Source organism: Phaethon lepturus, unplaced genomic scaffold (assembly GCF_000687285.1).
Source record: "Phaethon lepturus isolate BGI_N335 unplaced genomic scaffold, ASM68728v1 scaffold9938, whole genome shotgun sequence".
Taxonomy (NCBI): domain Eukaryota; kingdom Metazoa; phylum Chordata; class Aves; order Phaethontiformes; family Phaethontidae; genus Phaethon; species Phaethon lepturus.
Genome location: NW_010558273.1, coordinates 28,433 through 51,401, shown reverse-complemented (window position 1 = coordinate 51,401; position 22,969 = coordinate 28,433). Strand labels below are relative to the sequence as shown.

Sequence of the window (22,969 nt, the reverse complement as noted above, 5' to 3'; positions counted from 1 at the left end):
AAAAACTCTACTTACCACCTACAACTGACAGAGGAGAAGGAACACAAATCCGTAATGCCCTTGAACCTGTTAGTCTGTGTTATCAATAACAAAGTTGTAATACATTATCTTCTTACTTTATAAGCCCATCAATGTCACTAACTAAAAAAGTCCAACAAATTTATGGCCTCACCTATAGCAAACTGAAATGTAAGACAACCTTTCCACTGAAGTCTTTTATCTGATGCCTATTAATCCCCTTCTCACCTGAAGATAGTTTGTCTGCCTATGGACACAATTCTGGAAGAGGAGAAAGCCATTGGGCATATTTTGTGTATACTTGCCTGATGCTGTCTGATTAAAAATTCACCACATTCACTTCATTCAGCATTCTCTCGTGTTCTCAGGAGAGCAGTTGGAAAAGGTTCACTAAGAAGATGAGACCCATTAATCAGCCTATTTTGCAAACTCCATCAAAGTGCAAGAGTACCGACTAAAGCATGTAGCAGTGCTGCATCATTCTCATCCGTTTGGTGATCAAAGTTCAAGGGGCAATATTCCCCCCCCCCGCCTTTTTTTTTTTTTTAAGCCCTAGATTCAGAATAAAAAGGGAAGTTTTAGTCTTGGAAACAAATTCTTACCCATGTAAATAGGATCCTCAAGCGCAAACAAACTGTATTTTGAAAGTTTACAGAAAGGCCACTTTTTAAAATGCACCTTTAACCGTCCCTGATTTCTCTCCATGAACCTAACTGATAATGTCAATTTTTATCTAAAGCGATAAATACTTCTGACTTCTGGGAGTTATTTATAAATAGTTTCCTTTCTTGCCTGTAGCTGAACATCCTAACCAGTTACACTTCTCTAAATAGAGAATAACTTCACTGATTTCAGCGATCTAATTTGGGATTGGCTCATTTAACACAGGCAAATTAATGAATCAAGTTAGCAAAGGGCTACCACTTAAATATTTTTTCTGTGTCTTCAAAGAGCATAGCTGCAGCCAGAAGAAGAGAAACATCCATACCAAAGTTTGATACAATTTTGAGCTGATGAGGTGCAGTCTATCTTTTCCTCAGTCCCTGAGCCTTCCATGTTTCTTTTCAGGTTACAACTAGGTGATGTGAATGAAAAACAGTGCATTACTTGCTATGAGAAAGAATTACTGCTGCCACACATAAATATGCAATAGTATCAGCATGTCTATGTGTAAGCAATTAGTAAAAAATGGAACAGAATATTAAAAAAAATTGAAGCAAATTATAACAGTGAAATCTTCTAGTACCTGCGCTTGCCCACCCAACAAAACCAATTACACTAAGAGAATGCTGTAGCTTCAACTGGAACCTTGCTGAGGCACGTGATTTTCTTCAAGCCACGTTTTTGGTCTTTGTCATGATTTTGGAACATTTTGATTTTGTTTTGGAGGAAGTATCAATTCCACTAACACTTCCAATAGCTAGCCCTTTAGAAGACCTTGAAGAGCCTCTTATCTATCATATATTTCGGGTAGCAAGAAAAATCAATGCTAAAACATGTGAGAGGTGAGAGGAAATAGCTTTCAGAAAGCAGATCTCTCTCCTTCAGCATGAAGATACCATTTCTAGTTCGATGCTGCATTAACTGTGAGCAAAAAGATCTTCCACAGTAGTTGTGCAAGGTGCAGCAAAATCTGTGTGTACTTCAGATGGGTAATACACGGCCAGGGAGTTTCAAAAGTAATTAATTTTGGAACTTGCAGATTACTACTTGTCTATATACATAGACTCATTTTGTAATTGTAAAAGGCTGGGACTATTCTAAGAATAACTCCTTTTCTACTTTCTTTGACCTAAAGTATCAAAATGGCATTAATGCAGGTACAAATATGCCCAAATTATAGCTATTTTTCTGCATTACTTTTTTCTTCCAGATTAGATATTCACGTGTGAAAACGTTCCAAAGCAAAACAACAACATACCAACTGCAGCCACGACAATACTGAATAACAGGACTACACAGGAATAATACTAACTGAATAATAATAACAACTATTTCTAAGGAATTTCAAATACATGTTTCCAAGTGACTGTATTATGGAGGATTGTTAGGGGAAAAGGTTACACTGAATGTATGAATAATACTTGTCTGTCTTTAGTCCCTATTTACTGTTGATCTAAAAGGTAAGAAAGTATCAGGAAATTTGAGAGCATGTATTTCTGTGGTCACATTTAGTCTCCTCTTTCAAAAAACCTGGAGGGTCAGGATAAAGATAGCTTTTCCACACTTAAATACTCCACGTGTAATTGAAGAATCGTTAATTTATTATTATTTCAGTTCAAACATAAACTTACCTAAAAATGGATCACCGTATTCTGTATTAGACAGCTTAAGCAAGTTGTTTTCCAAAGTCTCCATCACTTTAGCTGGAATAAATGCAATATTCATATCAGCATTCACATGTATTCGGTAAGTAAAAGGTACACTTTTTAAAGCTGACTTAAATGAAAAACTTAAGCCTGAAATTCTGAAGAGCGCTTTCCATTGGTGGAAAAAAAGAACATCACCACTTTAGTGAAGTTTTTCACTCTATTCCTGAAAGAAGTTTAACTCTGTTAAATACCTTACTAGAGTAACAATTAGTGCCTATCAACATTAAGGAAGGACTCATAAAAATTCGGTAGCAGAGCCCAGCTGAGTTAATTTATTCTAAAAAAGGTTCACACACAGTTGGCAATAGTGTATGGCAGTAGTTGGCAACAGGTGACACACACCGTGACTGGGATCTCCAACTAGACTAGTCCCCCTTTTAAGGCATGTTTATCTGTTAAAAGAGAAATCCTAAAATAAAAGTAGTTCCTTTGTCCACCACAAGCTAAAATTCATAGGGATTTTCTCCCTTCTCTCTCATTCTCTCCATACCACTCCTCCCTGATTCCGCTATTCACAAATTAATACATCTGCTCCTACGTGTTCATAACGACATTTCTTCCCAAAAGCCTAATATTAATTTTCACTCTCTCTCCTAGGACAGACTACAGCAACCTTCATGCTCTTCTCCCCAGCATATGGGAGCACTTTCTTGTCTTGTTCTTAGTGAGAAGGAAATAATCTTGCAATTCAGAAAAATAAACCAAAAATCAGTGTAAGCCTCACTTCAGACATTATAGAGATTCACTGAAAAAACTCAGTACCATGGCTGTTCTAGCTGTTTTGTGCAAAAACACCTCTCCAACAAACCATAGATATCTAAACAAAACAAAGCTAATCAGATGTCCCTATAATTTAATGAAAGATGCTAAAAAATCTTATCTAAGACACCACAGGACTTCAAATGATGTTCCCATAGATCCCTTCCAGCCCCAGTGTTGGAACAAGCTCTTGAAAGAGAAAAACCTCCTACCTCGTTCTGACACTACATCCACTGTAGCTGTAGATGTCCCTGCACTTAGAGGCTGAGGCCGGGGCTGTGGCTGCACACGATTTGGCTGCAGAAATGACGAATGCTTGCTCAGACCCTGAGGGTGTGTTTGGCTCTGGGCTAGGCACGGCATAGATCTTCTAGAGGGTTTTAATGGATGCTCTTTCGCTGTCTCACTCTTGCTTGTATTCATGCCTGAAAAATTCAAAACAAAAAGAACATGCTAGGCAATGACAAAAAAAAAGGGATAATTATGAAAATTCCAGGTGATTCATCTGCTTAATAAGCAACTCTCCAACTAAACAAAAATAGTTAAAACGTTTAAAGTTGACAGAAGAATATAGAGTTGGGAAAAAAATCCAGGAATTCTTCACCTACCCTTCCAGCACCATCTGACAATTCGAATTTGCTATATTCTAAATGTGATGATTCTGTGGTACATAATGTCATACAGTTGTTTGGAAGCAAACGACAGCACCTAGTGTCATCTGCACTATGATTGCTAAGCAAAATTACAACTGAATGGTAGAAATGAATAAAAACCCTCAAACAAGCAAACAAACAAACAAATGGAATACAAGCAAAAGATGTTCACAAGCTTCCTGAAGGATTCATGAACACCTTCTCCTTGGAAATGCAGTTGTTTGCGAGTTCTGATGAATCTATTAGCTGTTTCTAGTTTTGTTTCTGGGACCAATGCAGAGTCTTGGCTTTTCGTATGTATTGCCTTGGCTTTCGGTTCAGGTGCCTACATACAGACAGATGCCCCAGGCAACTGCGTGGTATCAGCGAGAACATTTGAAAAAATCAGTTTGTTAGTTTAAATGAAAAAGGTGATTTGGGGATCTCTGTTTTCAGTATGTCCTTCAGAAAAATGATGCAAAAGTCATTCCCAGTTCTGAGTTTGTCCCACCTTAACATTCCAACTCCAACATCTCCAAAACACGTATCGCAAAGAACAAATTTTCTGAATTTTCTCTTTTACTTGAAAGGCTCTTTGCCATGATGCTCAGAGTTCACCGCTGCCCAGTCTGCCGTGTGCCGTCCTCAGCCATGGTCCCAGTACGGAATTGTCCATCAACGCACACCAAAAAAATGCATTATCATCAACTGTTTTGTCATTATTACTTTTATCACTTAGCATTTAGAAAGTGCAGCAATGTGCCATGAGAACATTACTCTTTCCTTTCTACTCCCAGTGCTATCAAAGTGTCCTCATTAATATTACTTTAATTCACTCCTTTGCATATAAAACCACAATTATTTTGAGCATTACCACTGTTCTCACACGGGCTTTCTAATTCAAAAACGCAGTAAGGCCAGCAGCTACACAGGTCTTCAGTCCCCAGTTGCAATTAACAAAGATTAATGCATCTAAGCTCGACCACAAATAACTTCACATTTTAATGAGATTAAAATTAATATCAAGTCAGATTTTCCTGAGGAAAAAAAAAAAGGTGGTTTTATTCCTCTGTTTAGCTGCTGCTGACCTTCAGACTCTGTTAACTACCACTTATTCCTACACAACATGACTTCTCTTTTCATATATTGAAAAGGAACCAAAACAAGGTAAGACTGGCTATATGAAATTTTTCTTCACTGAAATTAAAAACTGTGACTGTGAAAAATTACTTAGTAGTTATAATACTGAATCTATTTTACAACACTCTTGCTAAAATGTAGTATGAGATTTTAAACCATTAAATCAGCTGACATTATGCTACAGCGGTTAACTAATTTAGTTTTCAATGTAGTATGTACTATTTCAGAAAATTCATTTGTATGAGTGGCTGTCTCTGTTATGACCGTGATAATTATTTACAATCAAAAAATATGCAACTACTCTTTTCAAGATGACCATTTTAGCAGTGTTATTTCTATTTAAGTTCCATTTTATATCTTCCCAAAATCTCACGAATTTCTCAGACAACTGAAGTTTCACCCTGGCAATATTTGCAAAAACAGAGACACATACAGCAATCATTATCTATAATCATGCTCATTATTCCACTTCAGTAATTACAATTAGAGATCTTTCTAAATGTTCAGGTTTGACAAAGAGTAAATAAGCATTTAATAATGATTATAGAATGACAATAGGAATTTATGGCTGCGACTCTGCAATAAGTATGCCTCGTATTGTATTCTGGTATTGGCGCAAAGCATGGTTTATAGGTGCCACGACAACTTAAAATAAATCTATTCCTGAAAGGCTCTTGTACACCAAGGTGTGAATTTAGTAAAAAAAAACAAAACCAAAAAAGCCCCAAAACCACTGATGCTAAGGGCAGTCCATTCTGCTGCAAAGCAGGGAGCAAGCAGCCGGGCCACAGGGAGAGCAGAAGGAACCCGTGAAGGACGAGAGGCGGCTGGGCAAGTCGGTCTTTGCCGCTGGGCAATTGCTTGTGGCACCTTAAAAATAAAATTGAAACGAAAGCAAACGCATTTGTAGGTATTTGCCAAGGTCTCAGAGTGCCCTCACGTTCAGCAGCTAGCTGCACGGCTCACAGGAATTCTTAATTTTTCATGAAGCTTTGCATTGTCTACAGAATTAGAAACACAATTCCGAAGACAAACGCAGCGCACGCTGGGGCGCGTTGAGCTCGGCCGCCAGCTAAGCACCCCGCAGCCGCGCGCTGAGCCCCCAGCGGGGTGGGGGGAGAGAATGGGAAGAGCAAGAGTGAGAAAACTCACCGGCTGAGGTAAAGGTACTTCAGTAAGTGAAGGAAAGAAGAAGGAAAACCAAACCAAAACAACAGGGCAGCGGCAACCACTCGCTACCTCCCACAAGCAGACCGGTGCCCTGCCGGTCTCCGAGCCGTGACCACCTCCCCACCCCTCAGATTTTGCTGCCGAGCGTGACGCCCTGCGGCATGGGATACCCCTCAGTCAGCTGTCCCGGCCGTGTCCCCTCCCAGCCTCCTGCCCACCCCCAGCCTGTTCGCTGTGGAGTGGAGCGGGCAAGAGAAGGCCATGACGCTGCGCAAGCACTGCTCAGCAAGAACCACAACACCGGCGTGTTTTCAACGCTCTGTTAGTCACCGATCGAAAACACAGTTATGAAAACGAATTCCATCCCGGCCAGACCCAGTGGATACATTCAGAAGTTAATGCCAGAAATTTTTGCTACTCTCTTGTTCAAATGCCTCAAGTTGTTCCACCAAGAACGGTACAACGTGCCCTCTCAGAGACCGCTGCCTTTCCTGTCAAAGTGAACTACACGCAAACACGCCGCAGAAGAAAATACAGTCCCCAAAATATCTGGGAAATCTTTACGAACAAGGATATTCGCATAAACGAAGATTACAAATATACGTTAACATTCACCTCTACCAAGAATATATGGCAGAGGAAAAAAAAAACCCAAACCAAAACAACAAAATATCTATCTTTTAAATGCCAAGGAAAATTAAATACATGGGGTTTGCTACAAAGAGTGCGAAAGCCTCCTGCCTGTACAGGATCAGCAGACCTTCTGTGACTGCAGCACACAGCACAAAGATCCTCAGAAGATTAGTGTAGAGGGTCTGTATTACTACACTATTTCTCTGCTCGACAGCACAATTGACTCTGCAGCATGTTCTTATAAATCTTAGTCTCTTAGTGCTGCACATTACCTCTCTCCGACTATGCCAGAAAGAAATAAGCAATCTAAACCTTTCTGCTGCTTGGAATGCCATGAACTTCCAAGGAATTTTCTTCCTCAAAATCTGTGCCACTTGAAGAAGGACGTCACGCTCAGCAAGCCTCTCTTATCTAAATCTCAACATACGTGTCCACAAAGATGGGGCTTTGATCACCGGGATACTCCCTGTATTTAAATATAATAGCTAAGGTTTAAAAGGGCCTTTCATTTAAAAACTTCCCCGAGCTCAGAGAACACGCTTCGCTTCAATGTAAGTACTGCTCTAGCAAGAAACGCAGACCTTCGTTAGTCCATGGAGGACAGTTCTTCCAGATCTCCAGCATAACCGTTCTCGGTGAGACAGATCTAGTATTAATTTAATACAAGGTTAAGGCAGATGGAGGTAAGCTTCTACCGCCTCAGAAGGTACCACAGGTCTTTAAATAGGGGTGAGAAGAAGGGACTCTGCTTCTCAATGATGCTGAAATGGATGCTCTGTGCCAGCCGAGTACACAGCGGCACCGGGCTGTAGCTCCGACGACACTGCGTTCGGAACAGAGCAACGCAGCATAGTATGTCTGCTACCCTTGTCTGCAAGGTTTCCGAGAAATATTCTTTGTAGCTCTTCCTAAATGGACGTGTTTATTAGACCAAGGTCTACAGTAGTTAGACATAGCAATGGGTAGTATAGAAAAACATATAAAAAGATGTATTTCGCAATTGTTCGGGATGTCTTTAGCCATCAATTTCTTAAGCAGCGATATGCTGTCAGTAATTACAGACCCTACCAGCTAATTATTATTGTTGCCAAAAAAGAATATTTCTTGCATCTCTATTGGAGTCACTGCATGTAGCAAGATGAATCACTTTATTACCAAAGAATTTACAGTAATGCAAATAACACACGCTGTCATTCACTTTTGAAAACAATTTAAGCGATACATAGAGAAAAAGAATATAATTCTTTTATGAGGCAATGCCTCAATTTAAAAGAAAATTACTCCCTTTTGCTCTCTCTCACTGTACATGCCTCTCTATCATTTCAAACAGATTCCTTAATACCATGCTGCTTCTGCTTGGAGAGAGTGAGTCACAGCAAAGTAACCTAAAAACTAATTTGCTGTTACGCTAGTAGTATGATCTACCTTCATGGTTCAAATTTAACAAGTTAATTCATTCCCTACCAGTATGTCAGGAGCCCAGTTCTGTGATGTGCTAGTTTTGGTGGCATTTGCTGTTGCATGCCAATGCTTACCCAGCTCTGGCACACAACCAACTTGTGGCTGACATCATCAACTGGGTCACTGAATTGATTTACTGAACTTATTTTTATTCCTTCCTGTCTTCCCCTTAGGGGTGTTTTCTAGAATCTGTAGAACTTTGCTACACAGACCTTGCTTGTTCAGGGATATTTGGATCTGCAATAAAAGACACGTACTCTCTTAGCAAAAAAAGAAACTTGTTTTTCTATTTGAACTGCGTTTATTGATTCTTTCCTTACAAAAGATTCCCCTAGCACTTAGCGTGAGTATGGAAATGAGTCTAGCATGAGTATAGAAATTTCTCACATAGGAGAAAAAGGTGCTTAAAGTTTATGGTTTAATCAGATCCTGCCTTTCATTTTAGCACTTCTGCCTTGGAAAGTGTTCTTTCCAAGAGGAAGCTGGGGATTCCTGCTATGTAGGCAAATCCCTACATGGCTCAAAGCCAGAATAGCCAGCTGTACTACATCTTCTCATCACCTCCTGGCAGAGCAGGCAGGAAAGATGGAGCTAGAGGATGATGAGCATTTCTGATTGTTAAATCAGTATGCACAATTTAATGCATGCTCAACATTATGCCAATCTAGAAAGACTCTAAATGAAGCCAGCTCTCAGATGCCTTCAGGTTTTGGCCATTAGAAACATAAAGGAAAAATTCTCCTATGCCTCATTCTGTGAAATACAGTTACAGTCGATCAGTTCTCTATTATTAAGAGGAAAAAAAAAATTGCATTTCATTTGCTCCAAATTTTAGATGAGGAAAAGTTTGACAGTCCATAAGCATTGTTGACCCAATGCTGGAAGCACCCTTAGCACGGCTGGAGCAGTGCTATTTTCAAAAAGACCATCCCAGTAACTACTCCCCATTTAATCTAGCATAAATCTTAGAATAAAACAGGAGTAGCCACTATGTCAGTCAGATCAATAGCATCAGCTTTAGAGAGATATGCTATATAGTAACGTCCACAATCAGTATTGACAACATGCAGGTCTTACCAACTTCTCACGTCATCACAAGTTTACTTGATAAAAATACATTCTTAATTGTAAAAAAAAATTCTGTAGCCTTTGTCTTTATATACTGTACATCACTAATTAAAATGAAATGTCATTCATAAAACACATTAAACAGATTGAGAAACTGAAAAATCTTAAATGTTTCTGTCAATGGCATCATCATAATTAGAAACTTTAATCACATAAAATATGAAGAAAATCTTGCAATGGTTTTCATGACATTTAAGTTTAATGTGAAAACGTATTTCTACAGCATCAAGTATAAAACAGCTCAATTTTGAATATTTTCAATATTCAGTGGATATAACAGGTTCTTACTGCTAAAGAATAAGCTTACTCTGACTGGCAGCTGCAGTCTACAAAAGAGAACTTAATGTAGGATAATTACTCTATTAAATTCTGAGAAACCGTAACCAAAAGATACTTAATAATGAAGAAATAATAAATTATTTCAGTAACAGCAGAAGTTCTTACCTATTTGTAATACCTCGTGAAATACAAAGGGTATTTGGTTTCACATACTAGACCTGTATTTGAGTAAGTCAGGAATGTATCCATACTTTCCTTTTTTATATGAAGGGCAGAATCAAACTGAATAAGCTCTGACTTCGGTTTATGTTCTTACAGAGAAAAGACTCAGCATCAAGTATTCTTATTATATTAACAAACACACTTGAAAAGCCTCATCAAACCTGGAGAAAATTAAGCAATCCTTTCCCTAATAAGAAAAGAAAAACAAGACATATACTAAACATAGGAGAAAACAGCCTTCAGGGATGAACCCTATTTCTCTTCAATACTATCAGTTTATCATGAAAGCTTATGAATCCAAATTTTCTAAAGATATTTCTTCAGATCACTTTAACTGCCTTTGCCATTATAAAGTGAACAGGTCAACGTTATTCCTATTAAATGTTTCAAATGTAGCCACTGGCTAAACACGACTCGTAGGCAGCCAACAAATACATCCTGAATGATCTTAAGTCATTGTGATGGTATTTTTCAATTTCATCCCACTACACAAATAACATTGATTGATGAAGGTGTCTGTGAAATAATATGAGGTTTAATGATATCATAAATCACACCTTTGAAGACCGCTGCCATTAAATATCATGATTTTACTTCAACATTTTGCAGTTGTAAGTATTGTGAAAAGAGGAATATAAACAGTTAAGTAAAGTGTAAATGCCTATACTCGTGCTAGCTTTTTTTTCCTCTCAAGTTAGACATGAGAAATAACATTCAATCCAGAAGCATAGCTAATGAAAAAGAGAGGAATTGGTGCAATTATCTGAAATTTCTCCAAGACAGGACTTAAAAAAAAAAAAAAAAAATGGTTAGTTCAATTAGTGATTATGTAAAAAACACCGACTCCTGAAAAACTGAATAACAGCTTTCAGAGATGGTGAATTTTTCCCCATAGACCTTGTAAATAGTATAAACATTTTGTGCAAGCTTCAGTGTCTAATTTTTTATTTCATAGTACTTTATCTATTAGATTAAGAAATAGAAAGCCGTTACTTCACTTACTGAGATGGCCATAGATTTTGATACCAGATCACCTATTTATTTATTTATGTATTTTTCTGATGAGCTTTTTGGAAAGAATTACCTGTAGTTCTTTCTAAGGCTATAGGCCTTCCATGGAGAGTGATTATCCTTTATAAATAGCTGCCCCTTGCAAAAATAAAAATCCCTTCCCGAGACACTGTTTCCCAGGAGAAGTCTCCAGCTTCTGTACGGAAATGCTTGCTGTTGGCCAGCACTCCACTTAGTAAGAGACTCAGTCCTCACGGCCTCTGCACGCTAGTGCAGCGGCGATTTTACATATACTTCCAGGTTACTACTAAAAATACCAGCTAGGGTTAAATATGATCCCTAGAGGACTCCACTGGGAAAGAAACCCATGAATAACTGTTTTACTGTTTTTAAGTTTCCTAGTGGTGTTTGGGTTGGCATCTGATATCCCCATTAATACGGACCTCTCTTTACTCCCGAGCGATACCATCTTCACCTTGGTATTCTCCCTTTGTGCCAGGGGAAGCAAACCAACAGTGCAACAAAACCAAAGGATTTAAGGAACCTTGAAGACACTCCTCCCATTTATGTTATGTTTGCAAACAGGATTCTCTGTTCCCCTAACTTTGATTGCAAACTCTTTTCAAGCAGTTGTAGTCTTATTTTTCTCCTTACTATACCACATGCAGAGTAAACAACAACCAACCAACAAACCCAAGGACAGACCTACTGCGGCGCTTTCATGGAGAATAAGAAATTACGTTTCTTCCATTATATACCTCTTGCACTGAGGCCAGCGAAGCAAAGACCTATTTCCTCATAGAAGGAGCAGGAAATTCAACTGCTGGAATTAAAGAATTGCTTGCAAGCTATACAAACATCTCCTCCTAAATACAGCGGGAGGTTGGCCTTGCTCCCACATGGCACCTATCAGGATAATTCCTGTAACGATCAGCTGTGAAATTAAAATGAGGTCTATTGCTTTAAACAGCTTTACCTTGGTAAAAATTACATAATTAACTCACAGCATGAGAGAAATTAAGAAAAAAAAAAAGATAGGCATGTTTGCATTTGTGCTGTGAAAGTATATCTCTACAAAACGTAGAAAAGTTGTCCCAAATTGCAAGATTTGTAGAAGAACCCAATAAAATGTCAATATTTAAGTGTTACTGTATTGAAACATGATTAGAAGTCTATTTTGTGTTTTTGAGGGGAATTAAGACATTTATCTCATGAAATGTCCAAGCAGTCCCATTATACCTTATGTTCACCGAATTAGGAAAAAAATATAGACAACCATATGTCAGTCCCAACATCTCTTACTTGAAGTCTTTTAGGTCCCTGCGTGGTATGGACGGCCATGTATACACATAACAACTGGTAGTATTCCCGGCTAAGTCCAACTGCATTAACGACTTTGGAATCAGTACGATTCAGTGAACTTTTGGAAAGAGCATTTTTTTCACATCCTCACCCTTTACTTCTTCACTCTATTTTCTTGATTATCTAATACAGGCCTCGAAGCTATTCTTTCTTTATAACTGGTTAAGAACTGCTTTAAGACTTCATTTTGTCATCTTCTCCACACGGAAATTACTTCTAATGAAACCGATTTTAGTTTATAGATTTTGAAAGCGTCAAAATGGAAAGGAAAAATAGATTTTTTTTTTTTTTTTTTTTTGGTCTACAAGATTTGTATTCAAGTTAAATACAAGATGCTGAGTTTAGTACCGCATCAGTAAGGCAGGACTCATAGCAAATTTAACACTTTACAGAATACTGTTCATTTTGTACTGTTCATGATCACTATTATAAATAAGATCATACACTTTCCTGACATTAGCCACGTCAGTGAGATGTACTTGAAGCATTTTAAGTGTCTGATTTGTAGATAACAGCCAATACATTTGATCTCTCCTGACAAAGGTGAGAGAAATACAGTTTTAGAAGAATCACAGAAGGAACAGTTCAGACAAGCAGAGTGGATTTTTTTTGACAAGGGGGTCTGCTTGCCATTAAAATCACAGTTAAGGAAAGTAAATAGCTTTAAACAGTGATTTCACTCTAAAGCTTTATGCAATAGCTTTTATAAAGTTTATCTCCATGAATAATTACCTAATTTAAACTTTAACAGAATGAAATTGGTGCCTGGCTAATCAATAATACTTGCATGCGAATAAAGCAAAATATTTTTGTGATTAATTGAACAAGGGAATTAAAAGGCTTCAGAAGGCTGCTGACTAGACTGGAAGATCTCCAAAGTTGTTATAAACATATCTGCCAGAAAACATTAGGAATCCAACAAAATATTCTGATTTCTCCCCCAAACCCAGTAACATAGTAAATCTCTGGAAGGCTCTATGTCCTCATCAAAATAGCCTATTCCCTGGGCCTTATTCTTGGAATTCTTCAGAAAATGCTTTCTCACAGCAGCCTCAGGAGACCAACGCTGGTACAACTGAATTGATTTAGCAACAAACATAATGAGGTTATGGAAAAGGAAGAAAGTGCACTATTGCCTTTTAATAGAGCAAGATAGGGCTTAAATGCACCAAGCATAAAATGAATCGGTATCAAGGGTTTTGAGCCAGGTTATAATATTGATTTGCTAGCCAAACAAAAGAGCAAAAAACTATAGCGAACAGCCCAAGAAGGCATAAAACTCAAGATGCTGGTGCTTTCTCTCACTTGCATATCCAAGTGGCTCCATTCCCTTTTCACCTTCGGAGATGAACCAGCTCCTTCATGAGAAAGATGACCTGTGAAATATCTTTATTCACATTCTGTATTCAGTCACAGTGGGTCAGTTTAGAAGTCAACAGGTTAGAGGTAGGGTCCTATGACCTAATTCAGTTATAACTGATGCAACAATAAAGGTGTTCAGGTAAGACAAAAGCCATAGTCTATTACCAAGCCATGTTATGTTGTGTACCTAACTAAAACGTCAATGGGAATATGGTTACAAAGTTCTCGTTTTGCTCAGCTTTCTGCATATATCTTTGCAGAACAATATATAAAACCTGTGTGGGATCTGCCTTTGGTAAAAAGGAGAATGCGTTGTGCAGAGCAAATCAGAGTTAAAAAGAGCTGCTCAGTCAGTGGAGTAGTAATAACACAATATTCCTTAGACTTTGGCACAAATCTATCTGGAATCTAGTTCTGTAAGAGACTTGGACAACAAAAAAAAACCAACCTGCACATTACTTCAATTTGTATTTCAATTCCAGAAATTGATCCAAAATTAGGAATGGCTGGTTAACTACATATACATCAGGCACACAGTACTGCTTCAGGTCTTGCCCTGAACACTCCTTAGGCATTTATCAACTTCCAAATAAAGAAGTCGCTTATTTTGGTCATCGTATTTTCAGTCATAAGAAATTCTGCTCTCTATATTTTGAGCCAGATCTGGACACCACCACCACCCCAAGTTCATTTACAGAGACAGACCTACTTGCGGTTCATAACAAACGCCAAGCTCTCAGTCCTATGATTCCAACTCAAGGAAACCTGCGAGTAGATTGATTATATTGTTGAAAAACTGATGCCTGCCAAACTTCTGTTGCGAACTGCAGTCAGGCAGAAGGTACTCAGGGCAATGACTTGACCGAGGCTTACAGTATTTCCGTGGGAAAAGTGGTGCAATGAAACTGATTAAAAAAACGGAATTCATGCCAGAAGAGATTTGTCTTGGGATAATATTCTACTATGGATTATACCCAAGTGTACTGAAGAATAACCATAAAACTGGTATTCTCGGAGAAAAACCCAAATATTTTTTGAGGACAATTAGTACATACTTGGCAGATGGATTGGTGCAGTGAAATAGATGGTAGAAAAATACAAATATTGTAAACTTTGAAAACAAATTAGTAAAAAAAACAAATAAAAATCAAGTTTACCATTTTTTTGGTGCCAAGCAAAATGAAAAGCTCTATGAACATATTCACATTTTTCAAAGATATTAAGATGAAGAGAGACCAAGGCAGACAGTAATTGACAGTTTTGCACGGACAATATAGCAGAAGTTAAAAGCATTGTACATTGCTAAAGACAGACTTTTGTGCACTGTGCAGAACTGACGGTCCTTTTGCAGAAAGCAGAGTCCTGTAACAGCCACTTTCAAAGCTAAGCATGGTAGTGTTTCTGTGACCAGGCAGGTTACAGAATACACAGGAGACAGAGGATAAAGCATTGCAGTGTAAAATAAATGATGTATTTTTAAATGCAACTATAAATGCAACCTCAATGTTTGAAAATACTAAAATATATATAAACATCTACTGAAGGAAACATGAAATCTAGTATAACATAGTACTATATCATAATAGCTGTAATTAATGTGAAAAAAAGAATTCTCACTTTTGTGGCTGTAGGTCTCCCATTAGAGAGTCGTGAAATGGTCCAAAATGAACATACAACCTAAAGCGGGGAAAGGCATATGACTGCAGTCATATGCCACTGAAAAAGGAATGCTGATTAAAATACTCTGGAAATATCACAAATGCTGTGGATACAAACAACGGTCACGAAGAGAATGGAATTCTTTGAGCGAAGGCTTGGTTACATTAATTATTTTTCATAACCTCTTCAGATGGCAGGGATCTGTAGATGGCCGCTCGCGTACTGCTGACTAGAAGGAACACAGAAAGACAAGCAGACACCAAAATGTGTTTCCCAGGGACAAATCTGATTATACCACCCCTATTTCTCTCTAAAATAGAATGACAGGCCTCACAGATGGAGAGAAGCATATTGTGTATCCTCTAGCTTGACTTAGTAAGGCTTTTGATTATACTCTATGGAATTCCGATTTCAGAGACTATGCAACATTGTCATAGCATGGATTCAAAAGCAGTTGTCCCCAACTCTGAACAAAGGTTAAAAAAATCACCTTTTTTCATTAGAAAAGTATGACCTGATGAATATATTGAAATACTTAGCATTTCATTTTAGAAATGAAAAATGGATCACTTAGTCTAGAAAGCAGCATATGGGATGGAATTAGATCTAGCCACACATGTCCAATGAAGAGGCACCGAACAAAGTGGTGGTGTTTAGTCAAGAGAAGAATGAAGACAGACATAGTAATAGTCTTCAAACACATAAGCAGTTATGTATTTGAGAGGGAAGCCATTCGTTCTCTGTGTCCACAGCAGTCATGGAAACAGCAATGAGCTCAAGTCGCAAGAAAACCAACTGTGTTATACTCTGGGAGAAACTTCTGAACAGATAAGGTTAGATAGCTCTAAAATAGAGTGCATAATAACGTTTTTACAAAACTCCTTTTTTTCTTGTTTAGAAAAGGTAAAAAAAAAAAAATCGGTCAGAAATAATATAGTAATCCTAACTTGTGGATGAGCAATGGCCCAGTGATCTCGAGAGGGCCCTTTTGGCCCTGTGCTAGGATAGCCACACTCAGGAGATGCTGCAGTTCTGTTAAGAGGCTTCAGGCTTGTCTGCTTAGGTGCGCCGGCAGACTTCAGCATCCTTCAGGACTGTCTGCATCACGCTCCTCTGAGTTTGCAGGTTCTTTTGTAGCCAACAGTGAGGGAGCTGATGAAATGCAACAGGATGTGCTATACGGTATCTGCAATTAAGGCTGCAGAAGCCATTTCTATTTTGGCTTTTCTGAACTGATTAGCAGTGTACAGTCTACAAAAAAATAATAGTCATGGCATATGAAAGGAATTCCAATAATAACTGAATAAATAACAGTTAACACAGCATTATATTAAATACCATATGAAAAATATCGGCTACTTACAATCTATGTTCATAGGAAATTCCCTACAACATTTATAACCTTTTAAGAGCCTGTTTCTGAGTCAAGACCACTAACTCCTTGTTTTCAATTGAACGCACTGAGACCACATCTTCTAGTTTCGCTTTACCTTGCATGTTAAGCTAAAAATATTGTATTATTTTTAAGTTGCCTTCAGCAGATGACTTGAGAAAGTTCCTCTCCAGCCTCCGGTACTCAAAACTACAAAAAATCCATTAGTCAATATGATTTGGAGAAACACAAAAGACCGGAGAAACTGGAGGAACACATCTCTGCAGATGTGCTCACATGGTGCTTTTACGGGTTTGATACAAGCAAAGTCATTCCTGCAGATGGCCGAGTTTTTACAATAGTTCCATTAGGATGCACAGCCTCGCAGGCTTTCTCTCAGCAACCAAAACTGCTAAAGGCTTTAACTCCTTCAGAAGGAAGCTGTAGACCAACCTCTCAGAAGAACTTTAAGACATGACAGAAATTAAGCATCTGGAGCGGCTTGTTCTTTCTTCATTTTCTTATGTGCTTCCACAGCCAAGGATCAGCCAGTCTCCCTGTTTGCTTAGCTTACTAATTCTTTTATACTTTCAAAGAAGACAAATGAGTTTGCTGATAAACTCTGTGATAAACTAATCCATAATCACCAAAAATTTCATACTACATTTCACATGAGGATTTAATAGCTCAGCATGTGAGGCAGTCAAATAATCTCTGGATTTCAGAACCCCTAAGTACTTATCTACAAAAGTGACACTAATAGCTTCCAAGCTCTTTGTGCAGACTTTAGTATGTATTTATATGGTCATACACATTTCAAAATGCCTCTAAATACTGCCATGGTAACGAACACATAATAAAAGTACACAGAATGTATATAGAGCTGAGACCAGGAATCACCATGATTTATTTGGTGATATAAGAAAAACTTCTCAGCTCTATGAAGAGTAAACTCAATTAAAGGAAATCAATTCAAACCTGTTAAAGGAGAACAAAAGCAGTGAATCACATTGAAATCACTCTTAATATTTTAAATGAACATGTAAGCTGAAATTATAGTACTCTTTACTTATGTGCAGATATGCGAAGATAAGGGTTCAGGATGAGAAAAACTAGGTTTCTTGCACGTCTGTCACTGGATTGATAGACAATGTCTGATGAATGGAGAAATATGACAGTCCTCCTGCATGAAAAACTGATTCAAAGTCTACATACACTGAGAAGCATTTGCTGGGGAAAAATAAAGGTCACCATGAATTTAGTTGTGTGCCCACTGAAGTAAGGATTAAACCTTTGCTCACCCTATACCGTTTTCCTCTGCGTACAGGAGGGCTTAGCTCATAGTTTGAAAACCAGCCATGATCTGAGTAGATAGCACTACTGAAATACCACAATCCTACTCCTACATTCATATAATGTGTCATCTTTGTTGTTTAAGGCACATATGCTTAAAGCTGTCCATTTTGCCTTCAGAGATTATGATTAAGGTTATCTTAACAGACAATGTTTGAATTTAGTTCTGATTGGATTTAGTAATCTTCAAGCCTAGATACACAATAAGTGATTTATCATAAGATAATTTACAATCTATGTGCTGTACAGGAGGAAGGCAATCTGCAATGTGCTTTATAAAATATTTAGAGGTAAAACTTGTTAAAGATTACTAGAGCATACACTTAGCAACATGGTTCACATATGGGAAAAAAAAAACAGCAGAGAAAACTGCTGGGTTTTTTTTGCTCTTCATCTCACCATGATTGTTACTACTTGTGTAATAACAAACCACGTTTTAATTGCAGTAAAAGCTAAACCAGCAATTTTAGAAATGGGTTATTATTGATATGGGTAAAGCTTAATTCACCCTGCACTGAGAAGATCAAATGGTTTAATACCTAAGTGTGCCTTTCCAAACGAAGTGAAACTAGCTGCATCGCTTCCAAGAGCCTCCATTCCCACCTTCTGCCCGGTCCCTCTGCTCAGGGCTGCTCACCCCGCTGCAAAACCTGAAGCGCGGCAGCACTAAGCCAATTCCCTACAAGCCCCAAGGTTTGCTGCCTAGCCCACCTTCGCCGTCCGCCCCAATAAAACCACGTGGCTATGTAATGAAGCAGCCACGGCCATGCAAACATGCTCCTCTTTTTGACTCTCCTGAGATTTGAACCTCCAGCAGTCACTTTTACCCTGCCAGAGCAAGAACGTCCATAAACCATCACCCTGCAACAAATGTCTATTCCCTTTGACTGTGAACCAGTTGATGGCACATGCCAAGACAATAAACGTCTTCTGAAAAATATTTGTGTGTGTGCAAAATCTGTGTGTCCATTTGAGCATGTCTTCTACAGTATCAGAGCTTTCAATTGGTGAGAGAAATACTGAGGCCTACAGTAGTAAAGATAATGTTGTAATACAGGGTTAAAAAATAAAAAAGTGGTGCCACAGAGAGGCAGGCTATTCCAGCAAAATCCGAGTAGACACAGGAAACCAAGATCTCTTATCAGAAGTTGGCTGTATTTTTCTGGATGACTTAGACTACTCAATCAACGTTGTGGGCCATCAAGACAGATACCAAATAGTTTTTGACAAAAAGGAATATTTACATGCTCCAGAAAGCTATGAGCTTTCGCAGTTTGAATTCTGCTTGTTTTCTGAAAGTTTCTGCAAGTCAAAAGTGAAGTGCCAGATACCGGTTATATTTGCAGTCCGGTTGCACCGCTGCTCTGCTCAGTCGAGTGCCCGCTGAAGGCATGGCAGCATTAACACACGAGTGTGCAGTCAGAAAGGGACTGGGAAAAGGAATTCAAAGTCTGAGGAGGTCTCAGCACACAGCTGGCTTCAGACATTAGCACAGAGGGTGATGACTATGTTATAATAGGGTGTTCATTAGGAGAAAACACAATCACAAGTGAAGCCGAGACAGAGATGTTTAAGGAGTCATTTCTTACTATTCATAAATTTCTGGGATCAGTGAGTTCCAGTATTATTATTTTGATTATTGCTGAGGTGCTAGGAGTAAGAGTATGCCATGGGCAATACTAGGAAAGGAGAAATGTCTGGGTTAAATTTGAAAGGGTGGATATATCCTTTTATCCCATTTACTCTCTGACATCTCTTTCTACATGGAAAGGAAATATATTCTGGACGGCTTTTAAAATCAATTATGTATGCATTTTTCAAGTTCTCCTGTTTGGAAGATAGGTCAGTGCCCATGCTTTTGAGAAAGACAACATGAGCTGGTGCTTGGCGCTCCACCAGACTGTCCTTAAAGTCTGTTCTTACTCTTGTAGACCTTAATATCACCCCTGAGGAGACTTTTCCTTTACTCTGACTTATAGCGGCTATTATGAAACTCATTCTCCTCTCGCATTTTCCTGTCTTACATAGAGCACAGCAGTTCTGTTCAGATTCCTTAGTACCTGTACAAATGACTATACTTGCCCTCCGATATAATTCTTTTATCTACTCAGCTTTAAAGCAGTGACAGACTGCTGTCTGATGTCTGGGAAGGCATTTTGCATGCTAGGCACACCTCTGACTACAGTAAGATACATTCGTTTCTGATGTGGTACTAGACAGTGCTCAGAACTAAATCATCGACATTTCCTACGTTGCTGGTACATTATTTTTGCAAGGAATTGGATGAAATGTGTCATAGATGGGACATGTAATGAAGTATTATAAATGAATACTATTAATATTATCTGGTTAGGGGATACAGCACTTCTTCAACATTTCATTAAATATCTAGATAGGAATGAGAATTTTAAAAGAAAAGTATGTGAATGACTGCAACCTGCATTTGGCATCTTACACACCACGTACACATTGCTCTCCTAGTGGTCTGAGTCCGGGATAAGTCTCAGCCATCTTTTAAATTTGTTTTAAAAAGGTCCTCTTAAATCAGTCAGAAAGCCCCTTGTATTATATTGGGGGGGGGCGAATCAATAAAAAAAACCCCAACACCTATTGACACTCTCCTTCTTTTGAAAGTCATTTATGACACTGACCAGGTAACGTAACCTGGAATCCCGTCGGCAAGCGAAGGGAGCAGAGCACCAGCCAGACACCCCGAGCTCTGCGTCAGGCACCGTCGTGACTTGGCGGTTGTGTCGCACGGCACACCAACGTGCCGACAGCTCGGACATCCTGACAAGGTCCCAACACTTAAGAAACCCACCACAAGCACGAACTTACCACTCTGGCTCACAGCTTTGAATCCTACAGCTTTTCTCTCATCACTCTACACGTGCCATGTAAAGTAGGACTCTGCCCATGAACCTGAGGCCCCGGTGAAGACCGCTGCCCGGTTATGCTCGCCGAGAAGGAAGGGAAAGCTGCACAACAGCAGCAGTGACCTCAGAAGACTGTGAGGCAGCGGAGAAACACGGAAGCTTGGTCGTACGTTTGCAAGGAACGGCCACGCTCCCTCACCTCCGGCACACAGAAAGCAGCCGGGATCCCCGCAGCATTACCATAGCGGCTCTCGTTCTGAAATCCACGCTGCGTGCAGGCAGCTGTGACAATCACCCGCACCGTAACGCGGCAAAACAAGGACGGAGCAGAGCACCGGTGGTGTGCTGTGCACGGCGCTCCGCTCCCAGCTCGCCACCGACAGCCGCAACACAGCCCTTCTGCACCACAGGATCGTTACGCTTTGATTTCACACGCGCTGGGGGGGTATTGGACTACTAATGTCCTTTTTTTTTTTTTAAATAGAATGTTTGGACACTGGATTGCTGATATTTATGCAGCATGGGCATGCCTGAATGCTCAAAATCAATAGTTTTACAAATTCTGGCAAAAAGTTGTAATCTTTGGCACTTCAGGAAAATAATGAAGTTTCTGACTCCAGCTCCCATGTCTTAAGTGCAATACTTATCTTCCTTCTAAATGCTAGGTACATGTTCACGAATCAGTTTTATCTTATTTACTTAAGACTTTGCTGTGGTCTTTGTTAACATCAGTTATATATTTGGAAAACTCTTCAGTGAAAACTGAAAAATAATCCAAAACAAAATGAAGCTTCCCGTTTATTCTTAATATTACTTCCCTGGATTAGCTACAGAGTATGCACAACACATTATTTCTAAAGCTCTTCAAGTCTTTAGACTTTAGAAAATATTCTTTGCGTTTCAGACAGGTATCCACTGACTCGCGGTATAGCAAAGTCCAAATGTAAGAAATTCTGGCTAGCAAGTCCTTTCCTAAGGCTGACTCTGAGATTGATGCAATGGAATACATTGCAATGGTAAACATTACCTACATATTTTAATTATGTCAAGCAGCTAGAAATATATATGTTATTGCATTATTTTTTGCTTTTTTTTGAAGTCCCATGAAGTTGCGTTAAGATGGATGCAAACTATATATCAACAATACATCATAACAGCTGTCTCAACACTTAAAATATCCATCTTCTGTTCTGTAAAACTACCACGGGAAAGAAGACAGTGTTACTTCAAAAAGTGGAATGCAAAGGAGGTGCATACAGGGGGTACTGGGAGGCCAGCGGCACCTGGAACATGAGAAGACTCAAGCACCTCTGTGCAGAGACCAATCCAGAAAAGCTCTCAGGCAGGGAGGTGATTAGTAGGTCTGGCCTTTCCCACTATCAAGGTACAATTTCCAAAGATTTAAGTCACACAGTCTAAGCCACCATTCTGTGCAAGTTCCCGAATGTTACTCCCTTAGGTTAGGTCAAGCCGCAAAGTACGGTTTAACCAAAGGCGCCCACTCTCAAAACACTTCTTATACATGCCACCAAGCCAAAGCAGACCATGTTCCAATGAGCACTGGTGGCACCCATCAGAAGTGCTTCATTAAGTAAGGTGTTTTCAAATATCCTGTAGAAAATCCATTTTCCATAATACAGGAAAAATTAAAGAAAAAAAGAAAGACAAGAAAAAGAAAGCACAAGAATAGGTGTCACCTTATTTCCATCCCTTGGTCATGCCAACTTTTTTTTTCTTCCCACCAAACATAGATCTGAAGCCGAGACGGACATTTTCACTAAGTCCTTCTCCAAACAGGCTTTTGCACGACTGCATGCATGACCACATGCTGTATCTCCGAGCGTGCTAACTCAGGCAAAGGACACAGCCCAGCCTTGGCAGCACAAGACCCCGCACAGCCTGGGTTGCCCCATCTATTGGCGGTGCAACTCAGGACCGCGACATACCACCAGACGCAGACAGGAGACCTCTACTCCAAAAAAACAACACATTCTTTTGGCAGCATAACGCATATGCCAAAGTGTTAAGCGCTGCCAAAGGCAAGGCACAGGCTCACCTCAACCCCATCTGTCCAGCTTTCAGACTGGAGCTGGTTTGCAACCCATTGGTTTAGACCATAGATAAAGCCAATGTGCACCCATTGCCTAGAGTCTAAATTAA

At 39.1% G+C, this 22,969-nt stretch overlaps 1 protein-coding gene across 1 annotated transcript in view; it reads right to left on the bottom strand.

The window, feature by feature from the left end:
- ANO3 (anoctamin 3) overlaps positions 1 to 20,722 on the bottom strand; it is a gene marked incomplete at its 3' end in the record, with an annotated part of 97,723 nt that extends 77,001 nt beyond the window's left edge. Inside the window, exons 1-4 of the mRNA XM_010293004.1 lie at positions 20,585 to 20,722; positions 5,653 to 5,791; positions 3,362 to 3,574; positions 2,313 to 2,384 (exon numbers count right to left, since the gene is read on the bottom strand). Of these exons, the coding sequence (XP_010291306.1) occupies positions 2,313 to 2,384; positions 3,362 to 3,574; positions 5,653 to 5,791; positions 20,585 to 20,722 (562 nt within the window). The remainder of the gene's footprint in view (positions 1 to 2,312; positions 2,385 to 3,361; positions 3,575 to 5,652; positions 5,792 to 20,584) is intronic.
- Positions 20,723 to 22,969: the final 2,247 nt, after the last annotated feature.